The sequence below is a fragment of the Orcinus orca genome, chromosome 3, assembly GCF_937001465.1.
Source record: "Orcinus orca chromosome 3, mOrcOrc1.1, whole genome shotgun sequence".
NCBI lineage: Eukaryota > Metazoa > Chordata > Mammalia > Artiodactyla > Delphinidae > Orcinus > Orcinus orca.
The window spans coordinates 54,762,977-54,780,030 of NC_064561.1; the positions used below are offsets into that span (position 1 = coordinate 54,762,977).

The 17,054-nt window shown below is 40.8% G+C and overlaps 2 protein-coding genes across 10 annotated transcripts in view; one reads left to right on the forward strand and one right to left on the reverse strand.

Annotated features, from left to right (window-relative positions):
* Nucleotides 1–17,054, forward strand: part of GEMIN5 (gem nuclear organelle associated protein 5) — a 45,223-nt gene that overhangs the window by 21,598 nt on the left and 6,571 nt on the right. For 2 of the 4 annotated variants that reach the window (XM_004280994.3, XM_012537165.3), the window contains exons 14-26: nucleotides 561–700; nucleotides 1,698–1,869; nucleotides 3,692–3,919; nucleotides 4,940–5,053; nucleotides 5,801–5,923; nucleotides 6,697–6,792; nucleotides 7,219–7,356; nucleotides 8,362–8,509; nucleotides 11,569–11,688; nucleotides 12,215–12,425; nucleotides 13,482–13,736; nucleotides 15,180–15,342; nucleotides 15,967–16,471. In XM_004280994.3, coding sequence (XP_004281042.1) covers nucleotides 561–700; nucleotides 1,698–1,869; nucleotides 3,692–3,919; nucleotides 4,940–5,053; nucleotides 5,801–5,923; nucleotides 6,697–6,792; nucleotides 7,219–7,356; nucleotides 8,362–8,509; nucleotides 11,569–11,688; nucleotides 12,215–12,425; nucleotides 13,482–13,736; nucleotides 15,180–15,342; nucleotides 15,967–16,471 — 2,413 coding nt within the window. Of the gene's footprint in view, nucleotides 1–560; nucleotides 701–1,697; nucleotides 1,870–3,691; nucleotides 3,920–4,939; nucleotides 5,054–5,800; nucleotides 5,924–6,693; nucleotides 6,793–7,218; nucleotides 7,357–8,361; nucleotides 8,510–11,568; nucleotides 11,689–12,214; nucleotides 12,426–13,481; nucleotides 13,737–15,179; nucleotides 15,343–15,966; nucleotides 16,472–17,054 lie in introns of all 4 variants that reach the window. The other 2 variants (XM_033407925.2, XM_033407926.2) reach the window with 1 other exon arrangement.
* Nucleotides 1–17,054, reverse strand: part of CNOT8 (CCR4-NOT transcription complex subunit 8) — a 48,852-nt gene that overhangs the window by 12,915 nt on the left and 18,883 nt on the right. Inside the window, exon 6 of one of the 6 annotated variants that reach the window (XM_033407938.2) lies at nucleotides 5,846–5,957. The exons of 2 other annotated variants lie outside the window; for them this stretch is intronic. In XM_033407938.2, coding sequence (XP_033263829.1) covers nucleotides 5,883–5,957 — 75 coding nt within the window. In that variant the 3' untranslated portion in view covers nucleotides 5,846–5,882. Of the gene's footprint in view, nucleotides 1–5,845; nucleotides 5,961–8,921; nucleotides 8,973–15,287; nucleotides 15,423–17,054 lie in introns of those variants that run through there. 3 more of the 6 variants (XM_033407937.2, XM_033407940.2, XM_033407935.2) reach the window with 3 other exon arrangements.

A 17,054-nucleotide genomic window follows, 5' to 3' on the forward strand; every position in this document is an offset into this window, starting at 1 on the left:
ATTGTCCTTTATATCTAGAACAGTCTGTCAGCCTTTTTTTTTTTTGCCGCACCACGCGGCCTGTGAGATCCTTGTTCCCCAGCCAGGGATTGAACCCATGCCCCCTGCATTGGAAGTGTGGAGTCTTAACCACGGGACCACCAGGGAAGTCCCTTATGTTGATTTTTTTGAAGAATACCAGCCTGTTATTTTGTAGATGTCCCCTCAATTTAGTTTGGTCTCCTATTTTCTCATGACTAGATTCAGGTCACACATTTTTAGCTAGAGTGCCATATACATGATATGTTCTTGGTATCACATCCAAAATGTATTATTTTCATTTTGATGGCTTTTAGAAAGAAAGAATGATAGCTAATACTTCTTGCAGTGAGCCCATGTGCCAGGCACTGTGGATATGCCTATGCACTTAACTACTAAACAACACTGCCCACGTAGAAACAATATTGAAAATCACACAGAAAGCACGTGGCAAAATCTTGACTCTTGCCATGTTAATACCTTCCTTTATGTCTTTCTGTTGTTGTTGCTGGTAGAAATGACATCATCCCCTTGTCTTATAGAGAGCAATCCTGAATCTCCAGTGACCATTACAGAGCCCTACCGGACCCTCTCAGGGCACACAGCCAAGATTACCAGTCTGGCATGGAGCCCACATCATGACGGAAGACTGATATCTGCTTCCTATGATGGTACAGCTCAGGTACTATTGCGTCCTTGATTCAGTGGGTTCTTCACTGTGTACTCTAACTCAGACTCTTTCCTCCTTTCCCCCAGTTTTGTACAGACTCCTTCCCTCACCATTATCTTCTATAGAAAGGGATTTTTTTGAGCTCTAGAGGGCATTTTAGTTTATTAAACATATCTGGGCCCTTGGCAGGCTAAGTTTGGGGTGTATTTTACTTAGATGAAAGGGGAAATATTAATAGGAACTAGCTAAATTCTGATGTTTTTAAAGATTTCATTCTGACCTACTGTCAGTTTAATGGACTAAAGTTGATGTGAAAAGTACTCCTCCCATTCTGTTCTATCACAGAATGGTGACTATAAGTAATGAAAAAATATTTCTAATAATAAATTGGTAACTCAGACCTCCAAGTTCTCAAAAATAAAGATGAGATGCCAAACCAGAGGTATGGGGTGAGTTTCGGTTATCAGAACCAGAAGAGACCTTAGGATCTATCATCTGTGATGGATGTCTGTCTCAGTATTGAGTGGTCAATGAGCTACCTGCACAGAGCTGAGAGCCATGATGGGCTACCCTTTGTGCAGTGCAGACTGGAGTAATTCAAGAAACAGCAAGGAAATTGATCATTTGCCCACAGACAGAAGAATCAGCTGTGAGAAGTTAGAACCCTAAGCATCCATCACATGTGCAGGTGTGGGCTCTGAATTAGAATTCTCTTCATGGTATCTGAATCCCCAGCCCAAAAATAACATATGATACTGGTTGAGGACAGTGAAATCCATAGGGCACCATTAAAGCTTACTCAAAATCATCCACATGGGAATGCCTCTATATCCCAGAATACAAAAATCTCCCACAGGAAGTAGCACTTTCTGAAACTGAACTCCTAAAGGTACAAATCACAAGAGGAAATAAGAGTACACAGATTTTTAAGATTTTTTCTAAAATGTATACCCCCCAAAAAACAATAGAATAACGAGAAATTATTCTCTTGTGTGAATTTTGGTTTTAGGTGTGGGATACTCTCCAGGAAGAGCCTCTTTGCAATTTCCGAGGACATCGAGGTCGACTGCTTTGCATCGCATGGTCCCCGTTGGATCCAGACTGCATCTACTCAGGGGCAGATGACTTCTGTGTGTACAAATGGCTCACTTCCATGCAAGAACATTCCCGACCTCCTCAAGGTCAGTCAAACCCTGGAGCCCATAAAGGCTTGCCTAATTCCCTTTCTCCTTTCCTCAGTAAGTGAGTTGACTGGAGTCAAGCTAGGAAGACATTCGTGCAGGGCGGCAGCAACAGGATGGTAGGGTTGGAAGCCCAAGCAAGGATAGCAGCCTTGAGGGGCCTGAGGACAACACCCAAATAGCAACAAGTATACCTAGCACCCAGATCTTATTTTCTAAATATCATTCTCCATTAAAGGGACCGACCAGGGCTTCTGGAGAAATGGCTAATTCCAGGTTAGGACAGGAAAAATACAAGATGAGCCTGCAACATCATATGCCACAAAGGAAGGAAGTGCTCAAAGAATAGAGATCATCAAAAGGACAAAGAAGCCAGCTTGAAGGGGCTGGCTACCCAAATCTGGGACAATCTGAACTTGAAATAACAGAATTTCATTTCTGGCTATAAAAGAATAACTGGTACCAGATTTGCCCACTCACCAGAAATAGCTAGAAAACTAGACAGAGTATATAAACAACTAGAAATATACCTGAAGAAATGAAATGATACATCCATATAAAGACCTACAAAAGAACGCTTATAGCTTTATCTATAATTGCCACAAACCGGAAACAACAACCCAAATGTACATCAGCTGGTAAATAAACTATGGTATATCCTGTAGTGGAATTCTACTCAGCAATAAAAAGTAACTACTTTTAAACACAGCAAAATGGATGAGTCTCAAAAAGGATTATGCCTAGCAAAAGAAGCCGGGCACAAAGACTAAATACTGTATAGCTAATACAGAGTATGAAATGTAGTCATAGGGCTTCCCTGGCGGTGCAGTGGTTAAGAATCCACCTGCCAATGCAGGGGCCACGGGTTCGAGCCCTGGTCCAGGAAGATCCCACATGCCGCGGAGCAACTAAGCCCATATTCCACAACTATTGAGCCTGTGCTCTAGAGCCCGCGAGCCACAACTTCTGAGCCCACATGCCACAACTACTGAACCCCGTGCACCTAGAGCCCATGCTCCGCAACAAGAGAAGCCACTGCAATAAAGAGCCCGTGCACCGCAACGAAGAGTAGCCCCTGCTCGCCGCAACTAGAGAAAGCCCATGCACAGCAACAAAGACCCAATGCAGCCAAAAATAAATAAATAAAATAAATTTTTAAAAAAAAGAAATGTAGTTATAAATCATATGAATTTCTAAAACAGACAAAACTGAACTACAGTGACAGCAAATCAGTGATTGCCTGGGGCAATGAAGTGCATAACCTAAATCTAATCGTGAAAAACATAAGGCAGACCCAATTTGAAGGAAATCTGACAAAATAACTATCCTGTAATCTTCATGAGTTTCCAGTCATGAAAGTCAAAATAAAATCTGAGCCTGTTCAGGCTGAAAGAAAGTAGAGACATAACAAGCCAGTGCAACATGTAGTCCTGGATTGATTCTTTTTGCTATAAAGGACATTCTTGGTACAACTGGCAGAACTTAAGTGAGGTGGGAGTAGACAGGAGTAATGTATCATCGTTAATTTCCTGATTTTAATGGTTGTGCTCTGATGATGTAGGAGAATATCCTTGTTTGTAGGATACACACTCAAGTATTCAGGGGTAAATGGGCATTGTGTTTATGATTTAATGAAGTCCCAAAAGGGTTTGGTTTGGTTAACGTTTTGATAATATAACTAAGAATTCATTGGGAAGGAAGGGAAAGGGCAAGAATGTTATCAAAAACAAGAGTAATAAGGTTTTGGAGATTATCTCCTAGAGTGCTTTTAACCAAGAATATATACTTTAATCTATCCTTTTCTGAACTGTGATTTCTATAGGCAAGAAAAATATTGAATTAGAGAAAAAAAGGCTCTCTCAACCTAAGCCAAAGCCCAAAAAGAAGAAAAAGCCCATCTTGAGAGTGCCTGTAAAGCAGGAATTGTGTGACGGGAATGAAGAAGAGAGTGTAAAGGAGAGCTCGGGCCCTGTTGAGAATGGAGTGTCAGACCAGGAGACTGAGGAGGAAGCCCGGGAGCCAGAGCTACCCTGTGGTGTCACCTCGGCAGGTATGTGGCCAAATCCTGTGTTTCACTAACTCTCTAGGACTTAGTAGTCATGACCAGGAAACTAAGCCAGGTCTACCTTTGACGTATTAAGGGGGTCTACTGGGTGACTGGGATGGAAATAGTGAAGTTCTATAGAGAAAACTTCTTATCAACTTGAGCAGGGTAAGACTGTGGGACAAAGTGAAACTAGGGCAATGTATACATAGAAACTTACATGGGGAAAGTTGTAACAATATGATGTCATCAGCCATGTTTACTGAAAGAAACCATTGTCCCTTACAAATATCTGACCTAGAAACTATCACCACTCTGGGAACTTGCAGGCAAACAATATAAATAGGACTGACTCATGTTTAATTCTACAGCAGAATATTTTGATGTGACAGAATTTAAAATGGCCAAAATATATGGTACAGAGTCCTCCCTGACCCTCTCCATCCCAAGGGATGGCCACTGGGACCCACAGTTTGGGTAAATAAAGATCTAAAAAGTTTAATGGATTTATTTTTTAGATTCATCAGAATACTTCTTTATCGTAAAATGTTCTTTACCCCTGTAGATCAACAACTTAGTTTGGGTCTTTTGTTTTTTGTGGGTTTTTTTGAGTTCATGGTGTGTACACTCAGGATTGTGACCCTGTATCCCATACACTTTAAATTTCTATTGGTAAAGTTGTTCCTTGTTTGTGGAATTAAATATGCAATTAGTACTTTGTCACCCAAGCCAAGTTTGGGAACTCCTAGACCTATGGTATAAAGCTGTGGAGGCTAGAACCTTTATAACTTTTCCTTAGATCAATTAGTCAAGAGTTCTAAGCAATAAACCTACAGATTCTTGGAAGGCAGTTTGTGAGATGGGGAAAGGGAGACTACCCATGCTTCCTATCTGAAATATTTCATCTTATATTTGGGGTAATAGATAAAATCACACCATTAAGACTGGTATACTCTTAATTTTTAAAAAGAACTAGATTCTACATTGTTCTTATCCACATTTTTTTTCTTTTTCCCCATGATGTAGTCTCTAAAGAACCAGTTATCTGCACTCCAGCATCCTTAGGCTTTGAAAAGTCAAAAGTCACCATTAATAACAAAGTCACTTTACTGAAAAAGGAGGCACCTAAAGAAAAGTCAGGTTGGTATTTAATAATTAAAATATTTGGGGGGACTTCCCTAGTGGTGCAGTGGTTAAGAATCCTGCCAATGCAGGGGACACGGGTTCAATCCCTGGTCCAGGAAGATCCCATATGCTGTGGAGCAACTAAGTCCGTGCACCACAACTACTGAGCCCGCATGCTGTAACTACTGAAGCCTGCGCTCCTAGAGCCCGTGCTCTGCAACAAGAGAAGCTGCCGCAATGAGAAGCCCACACACAACAACAAAGAGTAGCCCCCTCTCACCACAACTAGAGAAAGCCTGTGTGCAGCAATGAAGACCCAACGCAGCCAAAAATTTTTTAACAAAAGAATAAAAAACAAATTTATTTATTTGGCTATTACAATAAATAAAATATTTTGTTAAAGTATCCTCAAAAATTGCATGCAACTGAAAACTCAAAAGTTTTCAGTTTTTCGTTTTGTTTTAGATTTTAAATATTTGTAAGTGTTTTGATTGTTTCGATTTGGGGTCATTTTTTTAGTACTTGAGGAACTGTCATTTTGCAGTTGTTGATGTTGCTTCACAAGTTTTCACAGGGACACGTTTGTGTGTGTTGTGAACATTGCCCCCAGCTAATTTAATTTGAAAGCTTCCTTATAAGAGTGGGAACTTTCTCTGCCTAGCAGTATCCCTCCAGTAGGTTACGTATACAATGGGCATGCATTCAGTTTTGTGTTTTTGATCAACTCTTCTTCAGACAGTCTGTACTTTTATTACATTTCAGAAGCCTTAATCAAGAAGCGAAAAGCTCGTTCCATGCTTCCACTGAGTACAAGTCTGGACCACAGATCCAAAGAGGAGCTTCATCAGGACTGTTTGGTATTAGCCACTGCAAAACACTCCAGAGGTACAGAAATACACTTCCTTGGCCCATCTGTAGTCTTCTGGGAACTGACACATAAGAAGTGCTTGTTTATATGTTATATGAATGAGCCAACAAATGTCCAAAATTGTTGTATCTCTGCATCATCCCTCCCCCACACCCTGCTGCCAGGTTCTGTCCACACTCTGACTGCTGTCAGCACTCTCCAGTGCCTTGGAGACATAATGCTCTGCTTTTCTATTATAAATCAAGTTGTTGCCAGCCATATGGGTGCTGGAATTGGTATGATGGCTTAAATATCTCAGCGTGAATCAATTCCATCAACTGTTTTTCCCCAGTAAACAGCATGTACATGTAGAAAAAAAAATCATTTGCTCATTGGAAATAACCCTTAATACGGCAGTTCCTTTAAAATTTTTTGATGGAAGTTTTTGTCTATAGGTTTTTTTGGTTTCAGTTTTTCAAAGCCCTCACCTAATGTGTGTTATTTTAACATTTGAGCAACTTTTTTCTTTTTAATTTTGAATTTTATGTGTTGAAAAGGGATGCACATGATAAAATGAAATTCAAACAGTATAAAACCTGAGCCTAACAAACCTAACTAACAAACCTAACAAAGTATTTTCATATTTTGCCAACTTTGTAACCAGCAGGGGTCACTGTTAGGGTAGACAAGGGCACAGGACGCTTTTTCTCAGCATCTGAAGTGGGTATTACATACATTTGGAAGTAACTGGACAGAAAACAGTAACCTATTAAATGACTTCATCTGAATTTTTGTCTTTCTGAATTAGCAGAGCCAAAGGAGGATGTGTCTGCTGATCTTGAGGAAAGACTTCACCTGGGGCTTTTCACAGACAGGGCTACCCTGTACAGAATGATTGAGGTTGAAGGTGAGACTAGTCCAATCAACACAATCCTGTCCATCTTTACGCTTCCCTAACGCTTTACACATACCTCTTTTACGGCTGCCATCCTGTGGTGTGGTAATGGTTAGTTTTACATGTCAGCTAACTAGGTTTTGAGTTCCCTTATTTACATGTTCATAAGCACCCCTCACTCGCATCTGTCACAGGACCCTAAACATACAGTGTTCATTCTGAGTGTCTGAGTACAAGTGAAAGTGGGTGGGTGGGTGGACAAGTGACTGAGTGGGCTTCAGTCCCCATTATGAACACTCTGGGAAGTGACTTACCCATCAGCCAGTGACTACATATTCTAGGAATTTATTCCTGTCGTTCATCCTGCCTTTCTTTTTCTAGAAGACAGTGCAGACAGATGTTTCTAAAACATCTTCCAAATATTTCTCCTCCAAACAGGAAAAGGTCACTTGGAAAATGGCCACCCTGAATTATTTCACCAGCTCATGCTTTGGAAAGGAGACCTAAAAGGTGTTCTGCAGACTGCAGCAGAAAGAGGGGAGCTGACAGACAATCTTGTGGCTATGGCACCAGTCGGTATGTTCTTTTCAACAAAAGCCCTAGCATCTCTAGGATACATCCACTAAAGATAGACTTGTCTTGAAGGACAATTTGGCCATGTCTAATAATTAAATTTAAAATCCACATCCCTTTGACCCAGCAGTTCTAACTGTAGGAATTTAACTGCACCTACACATGCAAAATGGCAGCTATATATGGACTATGATTGCAGTGGTGTTTGTAATAGCAAAAGATCACAAGAACCTCTATGTCCATCAGTATAAGACTGGTTAAATCTTGTATATCTATACAGTAGAAACTCCTATAGATACCCCAAAAATGAGGCAGCTCTGTACATTCTGATACAGAGCGGAGCTCCAAAATTTAGTAAGTGAAAAGAATCAAGGTATAGATGCACAACAGAATATTTAATACTCTGTCCTTGATACTTATACATGTGTGGTTATATATTCATAGATTATTGCCAAAGGTTTCAAAAGAAACTAATAATAACGGTTGTCTCCAGGGAAAGGAATTTGGACAAGTTTGGGTAGTAGGATGCCAGGATAACAAGGAAATTTTTTATGCCATGCCTCATTTTTTAGCTTTTTATTGAAGTATGCCAGAGAGAGAGATGGAAGTACACAGGTCATGAGTGTACTTGAATTTCACTAACTGAATACACCCTTGTAACTAGCACCCATATCAAGAAACATAACATTACCAGCACCCTAGAAGCTTCTCTCATGCTCCCTTTCAGGCAGTCTACATGCACCCCAACAAGGGTAAGCACTGTCTGACTTCCATACTCATGTACATTTGAATTTTGTACTATTTTTTATGTATTACATAATCAGAGAAAATTTACATTTCAAAATGTAGGGATGGGGAGAGGTAGATGAAACATGATCAGATGAAACAGCAACTGAATTACTATCTAAATGTTCTGCTTAATGCAGTGACTAACAAGCATTTTCAACCCAAATGTACGTGCTTTTTTTCCTTAAATCTGCTGTTTTTTGTTTGTTTGTTTGTTTGAAGCCGGTTACCACGTGTGGGTATGGGCCGTGGAAGCTTTTGCCAAACAACTGTGTTTTCAGGACCAGTATGTCAAGGCTGCCTCTCACCTACTTTCTATCCACAAAGTGTATGAAGCTGTGGAGCTGCTCAAGTCAAACCATTTCTACAGGTCTGTATGACCCAACAGTTGAACCAGCAGTTGGATGTAATGTGAAATTAATCTACGTAACAGTTCTGTTTCATTATAACCACCATAAAACCTTTATTGTAATTAAACATCTCAAATGTACACAAATATATGTTCGCTAGCTTAAACATCAGTGCACCCACCACCTATACTTAACAAATGTCAACTTTCAGCAATATTTGCTACTGATATTTTTTTTTAATTTCTTTATTGTTAATACAAATAAGGAAAAGAGCATGACACAAATGAACAGCTTAATGAATTACTAAGAGAGGAACTTTTTTAAGCCCCACCCGTGAAGTGAGAAGTATAACATTCCAGACTTAGTTGAATTGCCTTTCCCCGATTCTGTCCTCATCCCTTCTCTAGGAGTAACCACTCTTCTGAGACTGGTATGAATCCTTTCTGTTCAAGTTATTATTCTTCCACTACAGTACATATTTAACTACAGAAAACAAAAGCAACAAAATATTTCTTGTAGACAGCATACAGTTGGGTCTTGTTTTTTATCCAGTCTGATAGTCTCTGCCTTTTAATTGGAGTGTTTTAATGTAAATATTAGTGCGACTGATTTAAATCTACCATGTTGCTATTTCATTTCTTCTTTTCCTGCTTTCTTTCAGATTAGTTAAATATTTTTTTATCTCCAGTACTGGCATGTCAGCTATAATCCTTTTTTTTTTTAATGGTTACTTTAGGGTTTATGATGAGCATTTTTAACTTATCAGTTTACCTTCAGATAATATTGTACCACTTCTTGCATACATCATACTTCTTTCTTTCTTCCTGTCCCTTCCACTATTGCTGTCATATATTTCACATACTATATACATGTTATAACCCCACATTACAATATTAGAATTCTTGCTTTAAACAATTACCTTTCTTTAAGTTTTTAAACATTTTCTTATATTTGCCCATATATTTATTTCCAGCACTTTCCATTCTCTTATGTAGGTCCAAGTTTCCAACTGCTGTCAATTCCTTCTTTCCCGTGAAGAACTTCAACATTTTTTTTTGTAGTGTGGTCCCGCTGGTGACATAGTCCATCAACTTTTGTTTGTCTATAAAAGTCTTTAATTTTGCCTCTATTTTAAAGGATCTTTCAGTGGGTGTAGACTTCTAGATTGGAAGGTTCTGTCATTTTGTGCTTCATAGATATCATTCCATTTTTTCTTGGCTTGCATTGTTGACTTGACTACTGCATTTATTCTTATCTTTGTTACACAGGAACTATGTCTTTTTTCTCTGACTGTTTTTAGGACTTTCTCCACCACTGATTTTCAGCCATTTCATATGATGGCTTTGGTGAGACTTTCTTTTAATCCTATTTTGGTGTGTTGTCTTCCTTTAGAGAATGCTGGACTCTGTTTGGCAAGCCGTAAAGTTACCTGCAGATCAACTTGATCTTTTCCTGGCTGTTTTAAGCTTTCTTAGGGCAAGTTCAGAGAAATCCATACTCTAGAATTAGTTTGCCCTCCTGCCTTCTGGTGTCTTTACCGAATGCCTTGTGTAAGTCAACAAATCAGAAATCAAATGTCTGGGTGGTCAAAACTTTTATGTCTCCACAACCTGAGTGAGCCCTGGGAATTATTCAGCTTATCGTTCCCTGATTATTCTTTGTACCAGCCTTAAGGACTTTCCTACATATGCAGAGCTTTGTGTTTAAACCAGAGACTCAACAGGATCCCTAAGCACTGTTGTGGAGCTCTTTCTCTGGACAGCTTCTTCCTTCCTACTGTCCTGCCCCACAAATTCCAATGGCTTTGTCTCCCCTCAGCCCTGACTGCTGAAGCTCTGCTGGGATTCCTTCTGGGAAAATGGTTTTAGGCAGAAAGCCAGGGCCATGACTGGGCTCACATTTGTTTCGTTCTCTCCGGGATGACAGTCCTGTGCTGCCTGGTGTCCAGTGGCTGAAAACAGTTGCTTCATGCCTATTTTCTCCAATGTTTTAATTTTGCAACAGGAGGATACGTCTGGTCCTAGTTGTCACTCCATCATGGCTGGAAGTAGAGGTCTCAAATTATGTACTTCTTAAATATTGCTGTGTCTAAATCACCTTAGTCTAAAACACTTCTATTCCAGCTGCAACTTTATGTTGGCTGCAACTCAGAAGTTGTATGTCATTTGGAAAATAGTAGTTCAGTCAGTTAACACAGATCCTCCAAATGTTAACATATCTCACTATAAAATATCAAAAAAAAATCACATTGCTTACTTCATCAGAAAAGTCTTTAACTTTGGGGAAGCCGTCAAGCTCACAGTGGCAGGCACAAGTTTCCTAAAACTCTAATTTTCACCTGAAAGCTCAAATTTTATCATTGGCAGCAGTACTGTTGGTCGTTTTCCATGAAATGACAGGCTTGCTTTGTTCATTTTTGAGAAAACATCTGCCAAATACTCAACACTAAATAACTATGGTTCGTTTGTTTGTCATTCTTTCAAGAAGTAATGAGATTCCATCTAAAAAAAAAAGCAACTAGTTCAGCTTGCAATTCGTTCATACAGGTTTTTCATAGAACCATTCTACTTTGGAATTCAGCAAAGAATACAAAATGTTCTTCCCATTTTGTCACATAGAATATTAACAGGATGTGCAAGATTTACTGAAATTAATCATTTCTCCTTTTCAAGGAAATTTACCTTTTTTTTTTTTTAACGACAAGGGCCACTAACTGGATTCCTGCTCCAGATGCCAGCAGTTTACCCACCATTGCTTTCGCATAATCAGTACAAATGTCAACACACTGAGAAAAGGCAAATAACCTCTTGACATTATTGTGAAAATAGTCTTGACCTCATGAACCCCCTGAAAGAGCCTTTGGAACTCCGGGAATCCACAAACCACACTTTAAGTACTGCTGACATAGGTGAAGAATTGAGCACAGCACGCAGTTCTAACTTGCCCTGTAATGCAGGGATACAGTTTTTTTATGGGAAGTTGGAACAAGACAGACAACACAAAGGGAACGGCTTATCCTACCTTGCAGCCCCTCCTAGGGCCTCTTTCAGATTGGCTAATTACCTATTCTTGCCTCTAGGGAGGCTATTGCAATTGCCAAGGCCCGGCTGCGCCCAGAGGACCCGATCCTGAAAGACCTGTACCTCAGCTGGGGAGCCATCCTAGAAAAAGACGGCCATTATGCCTTAGCAGCCAAATGGTAAGTCTGAGGGAAACAGGAGTGCACCCAAACAAAGAAGAGCTTTGAAAGAGCTGGACAAGGATGGAAGAACAAGTTTAGAGGTGGGGGTGAAATAACTAGCAAATTAAAAAGCGTATATGTATTAAAGCAGCTTCATAAGATTCATCAGGATCTACCTACTTGGTATTTATGTAAGTCACCATAACTTCAAGAAATCCAAGTCGTGGACTTGGAAATCACTCCTTTCTTTAGGGATGTCTTGTATCGGTAAATATGGGAAATGGGAGGGAATGCCTCCTTTGCTTGGGTTCAACTCAGCAACTGCTGAAGTTCCTTTATTTCCTTAACCTGTATAATGCTGCCTCTTCAGCTTCTGCTGCACTGGCCTCAGCCTTCACAGGGACAGCCACAGGTAATGACACACCTGGGACCACGGGAAGGCACGCAAGGCAAAGTGGACAGAAAGAAATGATTCAACCCTCTGGGGAGCAGGTGTAGGCGATCTGTTTATGACACTCTGCTTGAGTTTTCTTTTGTATTTTAGCTATTTAGGAGCCACTTCAGCTTATGATGCAGCCAAAGTTTTGGCCAAAAAGGGGGATGTGACATCACTTAGAACGGCTGCAGAGTTGGCTTCCATCGTAGGAGAGAATGAGTTGTCTGCTACCCTGGCTCTCAGATGTGCCCAAGAACTGCTTCTGGCCAGGAACTGGGTGGGAGCCCAGGAAGCCCTGCAGCTCCACGAAAGTCTAAAGGTCAGTCTGTTACTGCCTCTCCTGCTTTTAAGAGGGATGAGCCCCAAACCCTTTTCTAGTCAAATTCCAAGTGAATTACCCAGTTGCACAAGCTGTACCAATTTGGTAAGTATCCTTAGAAGTGTCCAGCAAGCCCTGGCCATACTATCCCATTTAAGTACTGTGGCTTATCAGTTGCCCCATTCAGAGTAAAAGATAATGTGGTTACTGACAGTAATTCCCAGTGCTTAGCAGTCGAATAGCCTTCAGTCCGTTCAGCCCCTGTGTTTCTTCATTGATGTCATCAGCACAAAAATGAAGAAGAAGAGGGTCTGCTTTGAAGAAAATGGATTGGCTTTAACAGAAATCACGTTGCTCTACCTGTAGCAGCCCTCTTCAGCTGTTAGCAGTAATTCTGCCTATATGAAACAGAGACCTTCCCAAGCTTAAGTGAGAAAATATTATAGGGATATACAAGGAATCTCATGGCAACTGAAAACCCAGCAGAAGTAAGGGTTTTTTTTAGACCTTTTCTCTGTGCTCTCTTCTCTTCCAGCTGATTCCCTCTGTTAAACCTACTTGGATACAGCCCCTAACCACTCCCCCAGCTCTCAGATCTACACAGCTTGTCTGCTCCAGCACCTTCTGCCTATGATGCTTTAACTTCTGTACGCTTTAATCTGAAGTTTGGGCAGAGAAAAGAACTAGATGAGTCCAGCCCATCTTTTCTCAAACTGGGCCACAAGTCTTAAGTGGCTGGCCTGCATGTGGCTTAAATTTCAGTGAGTAGGGCTATAGCTGGGGTGTCATATTACAAATATGGTTGCTAAAAAAAAAAGTAATAAATATGGTTGCTTGAGCCCCAGGAGCTGTGGGTAGGAATCCCCCAAAAGGCATTTGGAAAAACTGTCTGTTAGATCACCTCTTTTTCCCTCCCACAAGACTCACTGGGCTGGCAGCACAGAGGGGAAGGCTGCTGCAAATGCAAAGGGGGAGAATCTGAGAGACTGAGGAGAGCTCTAGATAATGGAGCACTTCCCTGCATAACAGCTCCTCTCCTTTGTTATTGGGTTCCAGGGTCAGAGATTGGTGTTTTGCCTTCTTGAGCTACTGTCCAGGCACCTGGAGGAAAAGCAGCTTTCAGAGGGCAAAAGCTCCTCCTCTTCTTACAATGCGTGGCCCGCAGGCAGCGAGAGGCCCTTTGTGGAGAGGGTGACTGCAGTATGGAAAAGCGCCTTCAGCCTCGACTCCCCAGAGCAGTCCCAGGCAGCATTTCAGCAGCTGCAAGATATCAAGTACCCATCTGCTACAAGTAACACTCCCTCCAAACAGGTACCCCTTCTGCATGAGCTTTTGATATTAATCACTCAGTAGTCTGAGACTTCTCTAATCCATGTCTAGTATAATAAGGAAACATGTAGAATGCCAGTTTGTACTTCAGAAAAGATTAAGCCAGGCCCAGGAAACCTGGAAAGATCCCTTCAGATGAATTAGAGCCCTTTATCTTTAAAGTTAGTCTTCGATCCGAATTCCCTTCTAAAAGAAAAAGAAAAAAGTCTAAAAACAAAGAAAAGCACAGAAACTAATATAATAATAGGCACCCATCAATTAGAATTAATTAACAGATGTTCACATTTTGTCATTTTTGCTTCATGGAGTCTTTTGGTTTTGTTTTGTATACTCCTTTGCTTTTGGTAGAAGAATCAAGTTGAAGTCCCTCATGTTCCCTTCCCCAGTGCCATTTCCCTGCCCTAGCTCACAAAAATTTCAGCCCCTGTATCAGACCACACGTGTTATTTTGTGGCTTCCTTATGTGATCATTGTTTATAAGATCTTAAACATACCTGTGCACGAAGACACCCAGCAACCCCATTGCTTAGATATTTCACTAAAAGAAGTGAACCCAGGTGTCTACACAGTCTTGTACAGAAATGTTCACAGCAGCTTAGTACATAATAGCCAAATAGAAACAACACAAATGTCCATCAGCTGGTGAATGCGTATACAAACTGCAGCATATCCATATAGTGGAAAACTATACTATGCAACAATAAAAAGGAACAAATTACTAATGTATCAGTGAGTATCAGTGAATCTTGAAAGCATTATGGTAAGTCAAAGAATCAAGTCACAAAAGACTACATACTCTACTGTTCCATTCATATGAATTATAGAAAAGCCAAAATTATACTGGCAAAAACTAGATCACTGGTTGCCAAGGGATGGGGAGAGGGGAGGTGAATGCAAAGGGGCACAAAGGAGTATCTTACAATGAAAATGTTCTATGTCTTGATTTTGGTGGTAGTTATACCATATGTACCTGTGTGTATATATATACATGTATACATATATATATATACACACACATATATGTATTTGTCAAAACTCATCATATTGCATACTTAAAATTGATAAATCTTAATTACACTCCAGATTTTTTTTAATTACAGCTTTTAGTTCAAGAAACTCACTTTTTGTTTTAATTTTTTTAATTTTGTTTTAATTTTAATTTTTTGTTTTAATTTGCATTTAGCAAATGTCAAGGCATTTTCTTAGCATGAACAGACTTTAACACCAGACAGTGTATGTTGCTGTACAACTAAATATGAAAGTTTCCAGTGAGGAAGCAAAAATGGGTGGTGGAGATAGGGAGGACCTTTCTTAATTGTGGACTGTGTGTACTTCCCAAATGCAGTTAATAGGAACATTTCTGGTGTCATTCCCAGTGCCTGATGTGAGAAGATGTTTAACTGAGTCTCTGGCTCCTCTCTCCAGCTCCTGCTTCACATTTGCCATGACCTGACCTTGGCAGTGCTAAGCCAGCAGGTGGCCTCCTGGGATGCAGCTGTGGAAGGACTGCTTCGGGCTGTGATCCGGAGCTACAACTCAGGAAACTTCACCATCATGCAGGAAGTGCACTCAGCCTTTCTTCCAGAGGGTAAAAGACCCCCAGCTCTGCTGGAGCACACCCACTAAAGGATGATATAACCACCGCCAGTGTTGTGGCACCAGGAGTACCTAGGTTATTGAAAGACATGGGCCAGTGTGTCATATAGTAGGAAGTTTGAATTCTCTTACCCAACCTCCTTAAGAGGTAGCCAGAATGACTAAGCTGTTTTCCTTTACCTGGTCCTACCTACCTACCTCACTGCCTCCTGTATACTTTCCTACACACAGCTCTAGAGAAATAGCAGTGTGCTCACAAGTTATTAAAAATGGAGAAGACATTCCTTGAGCTGCACAATTAGTCACTAACCTAAAACACTGTGGTTTTTCAGAGACACAGTGGGATCTTACCTCCAGAGCCTTCAGTGGGACAGATGAAATACTTTTTCTATCATGCTTTAAATGGCCTGTAGCAATGAGGACACTGCCTTAGGCCAAGAAATGTTTAGCTCTGGTTGGCTTCTGGTGGAAAGCATGTGGTCCCATGGATCACTGCTGTTCTGTTTCTTGGGATCTGATATGCCTCTTGGGTGACAGGAAACAACATGTGGGCAGGAAGCCAGATTTCTGACAGATAAAGAAATGAACAACCCTAAATCCTCTTCTTCTCTCCTAGGCTGTGACCACCTAAGAGACAAACTGGGTGACCATCAGTCCCCCACCACACCAGCTTTCAAAAGTTTGGAGGCCTTTTTTATTTATGGACGTCTGTATGAATTCTGGTGGTCTCTCTCCGGGCCTTGCCCCGAATCCAGCGTCTGGGTAAGGGCTGCTCACAGAAGGACAGCCTCTGTTGAGCAGAGCCAACAGCTTGACAATGTCAGCCCTGAAGAAACTGACCCCAAAGCTTCCCAGCCAGAGCCAAGCAGGACTCTAGAACTAGACGTGAGACTCACAGAAGAAGGTGAGCAAATGCTGAACGCTTGTAAGGAGCTCTTTTCAGAAGAGCACGCTGGTCTCCAAAATGCACAGAGAACCATTGCTGAAGTCCAAGAGACTTTGGCAGAAATGATCCGCCTACACCAGAAGAGTCAGCTTTGTAAATCCACAGCAAATGGCCCTGATAAGAATGAACCTGAACAGGAAGCAGAACAGTCCCTCTCTAGTTCCCAGAACCAGTGGTAAGTACTGATTCAATACAACATGGAACTAAAATACCCTGCTGGATTCTCACATAGTACTTGATGAGATTGATCAGGTCACTTGGAAGCACCACAATGCAGTCATTAAGGCACAGGCTTTGAAGTCAGATGTGGAGTTCCAATCCTGGCCCTGTTCAGTGACCTCAGGCAGGAGTCTTTAATGTCTCTGAGCTTTAGTTCCCTCATCCATAAATGGAGTACCAACTCCATCCTTGCTTGTTTTGAGAATTAAACAGAATCACAAATATTGTTAATAACAACAGTACAATAAAATCCTGCTTTTGTGCAATAGGTTCCTAAATCATCAATCATGTAAAATAGGGAGTTGCATTATTGCATCATTAATGAAAACCACTGATTTTCTTTTTTTTTTTCTTTTTTTTTCACCATACCATGCGGCTTATGGGATCTCAGTTCCCCAACCAGGGATTGAACCCGCACCCTCATCAGTGAAAGCAGTATCCCAAAAAATACACAAAAAGCGTAGTGTACAGAATTACACACTAAACTGTAAAAAATCCCAAATGATCAGATTGCTGCAGCATCCTAATCATTTCCATTG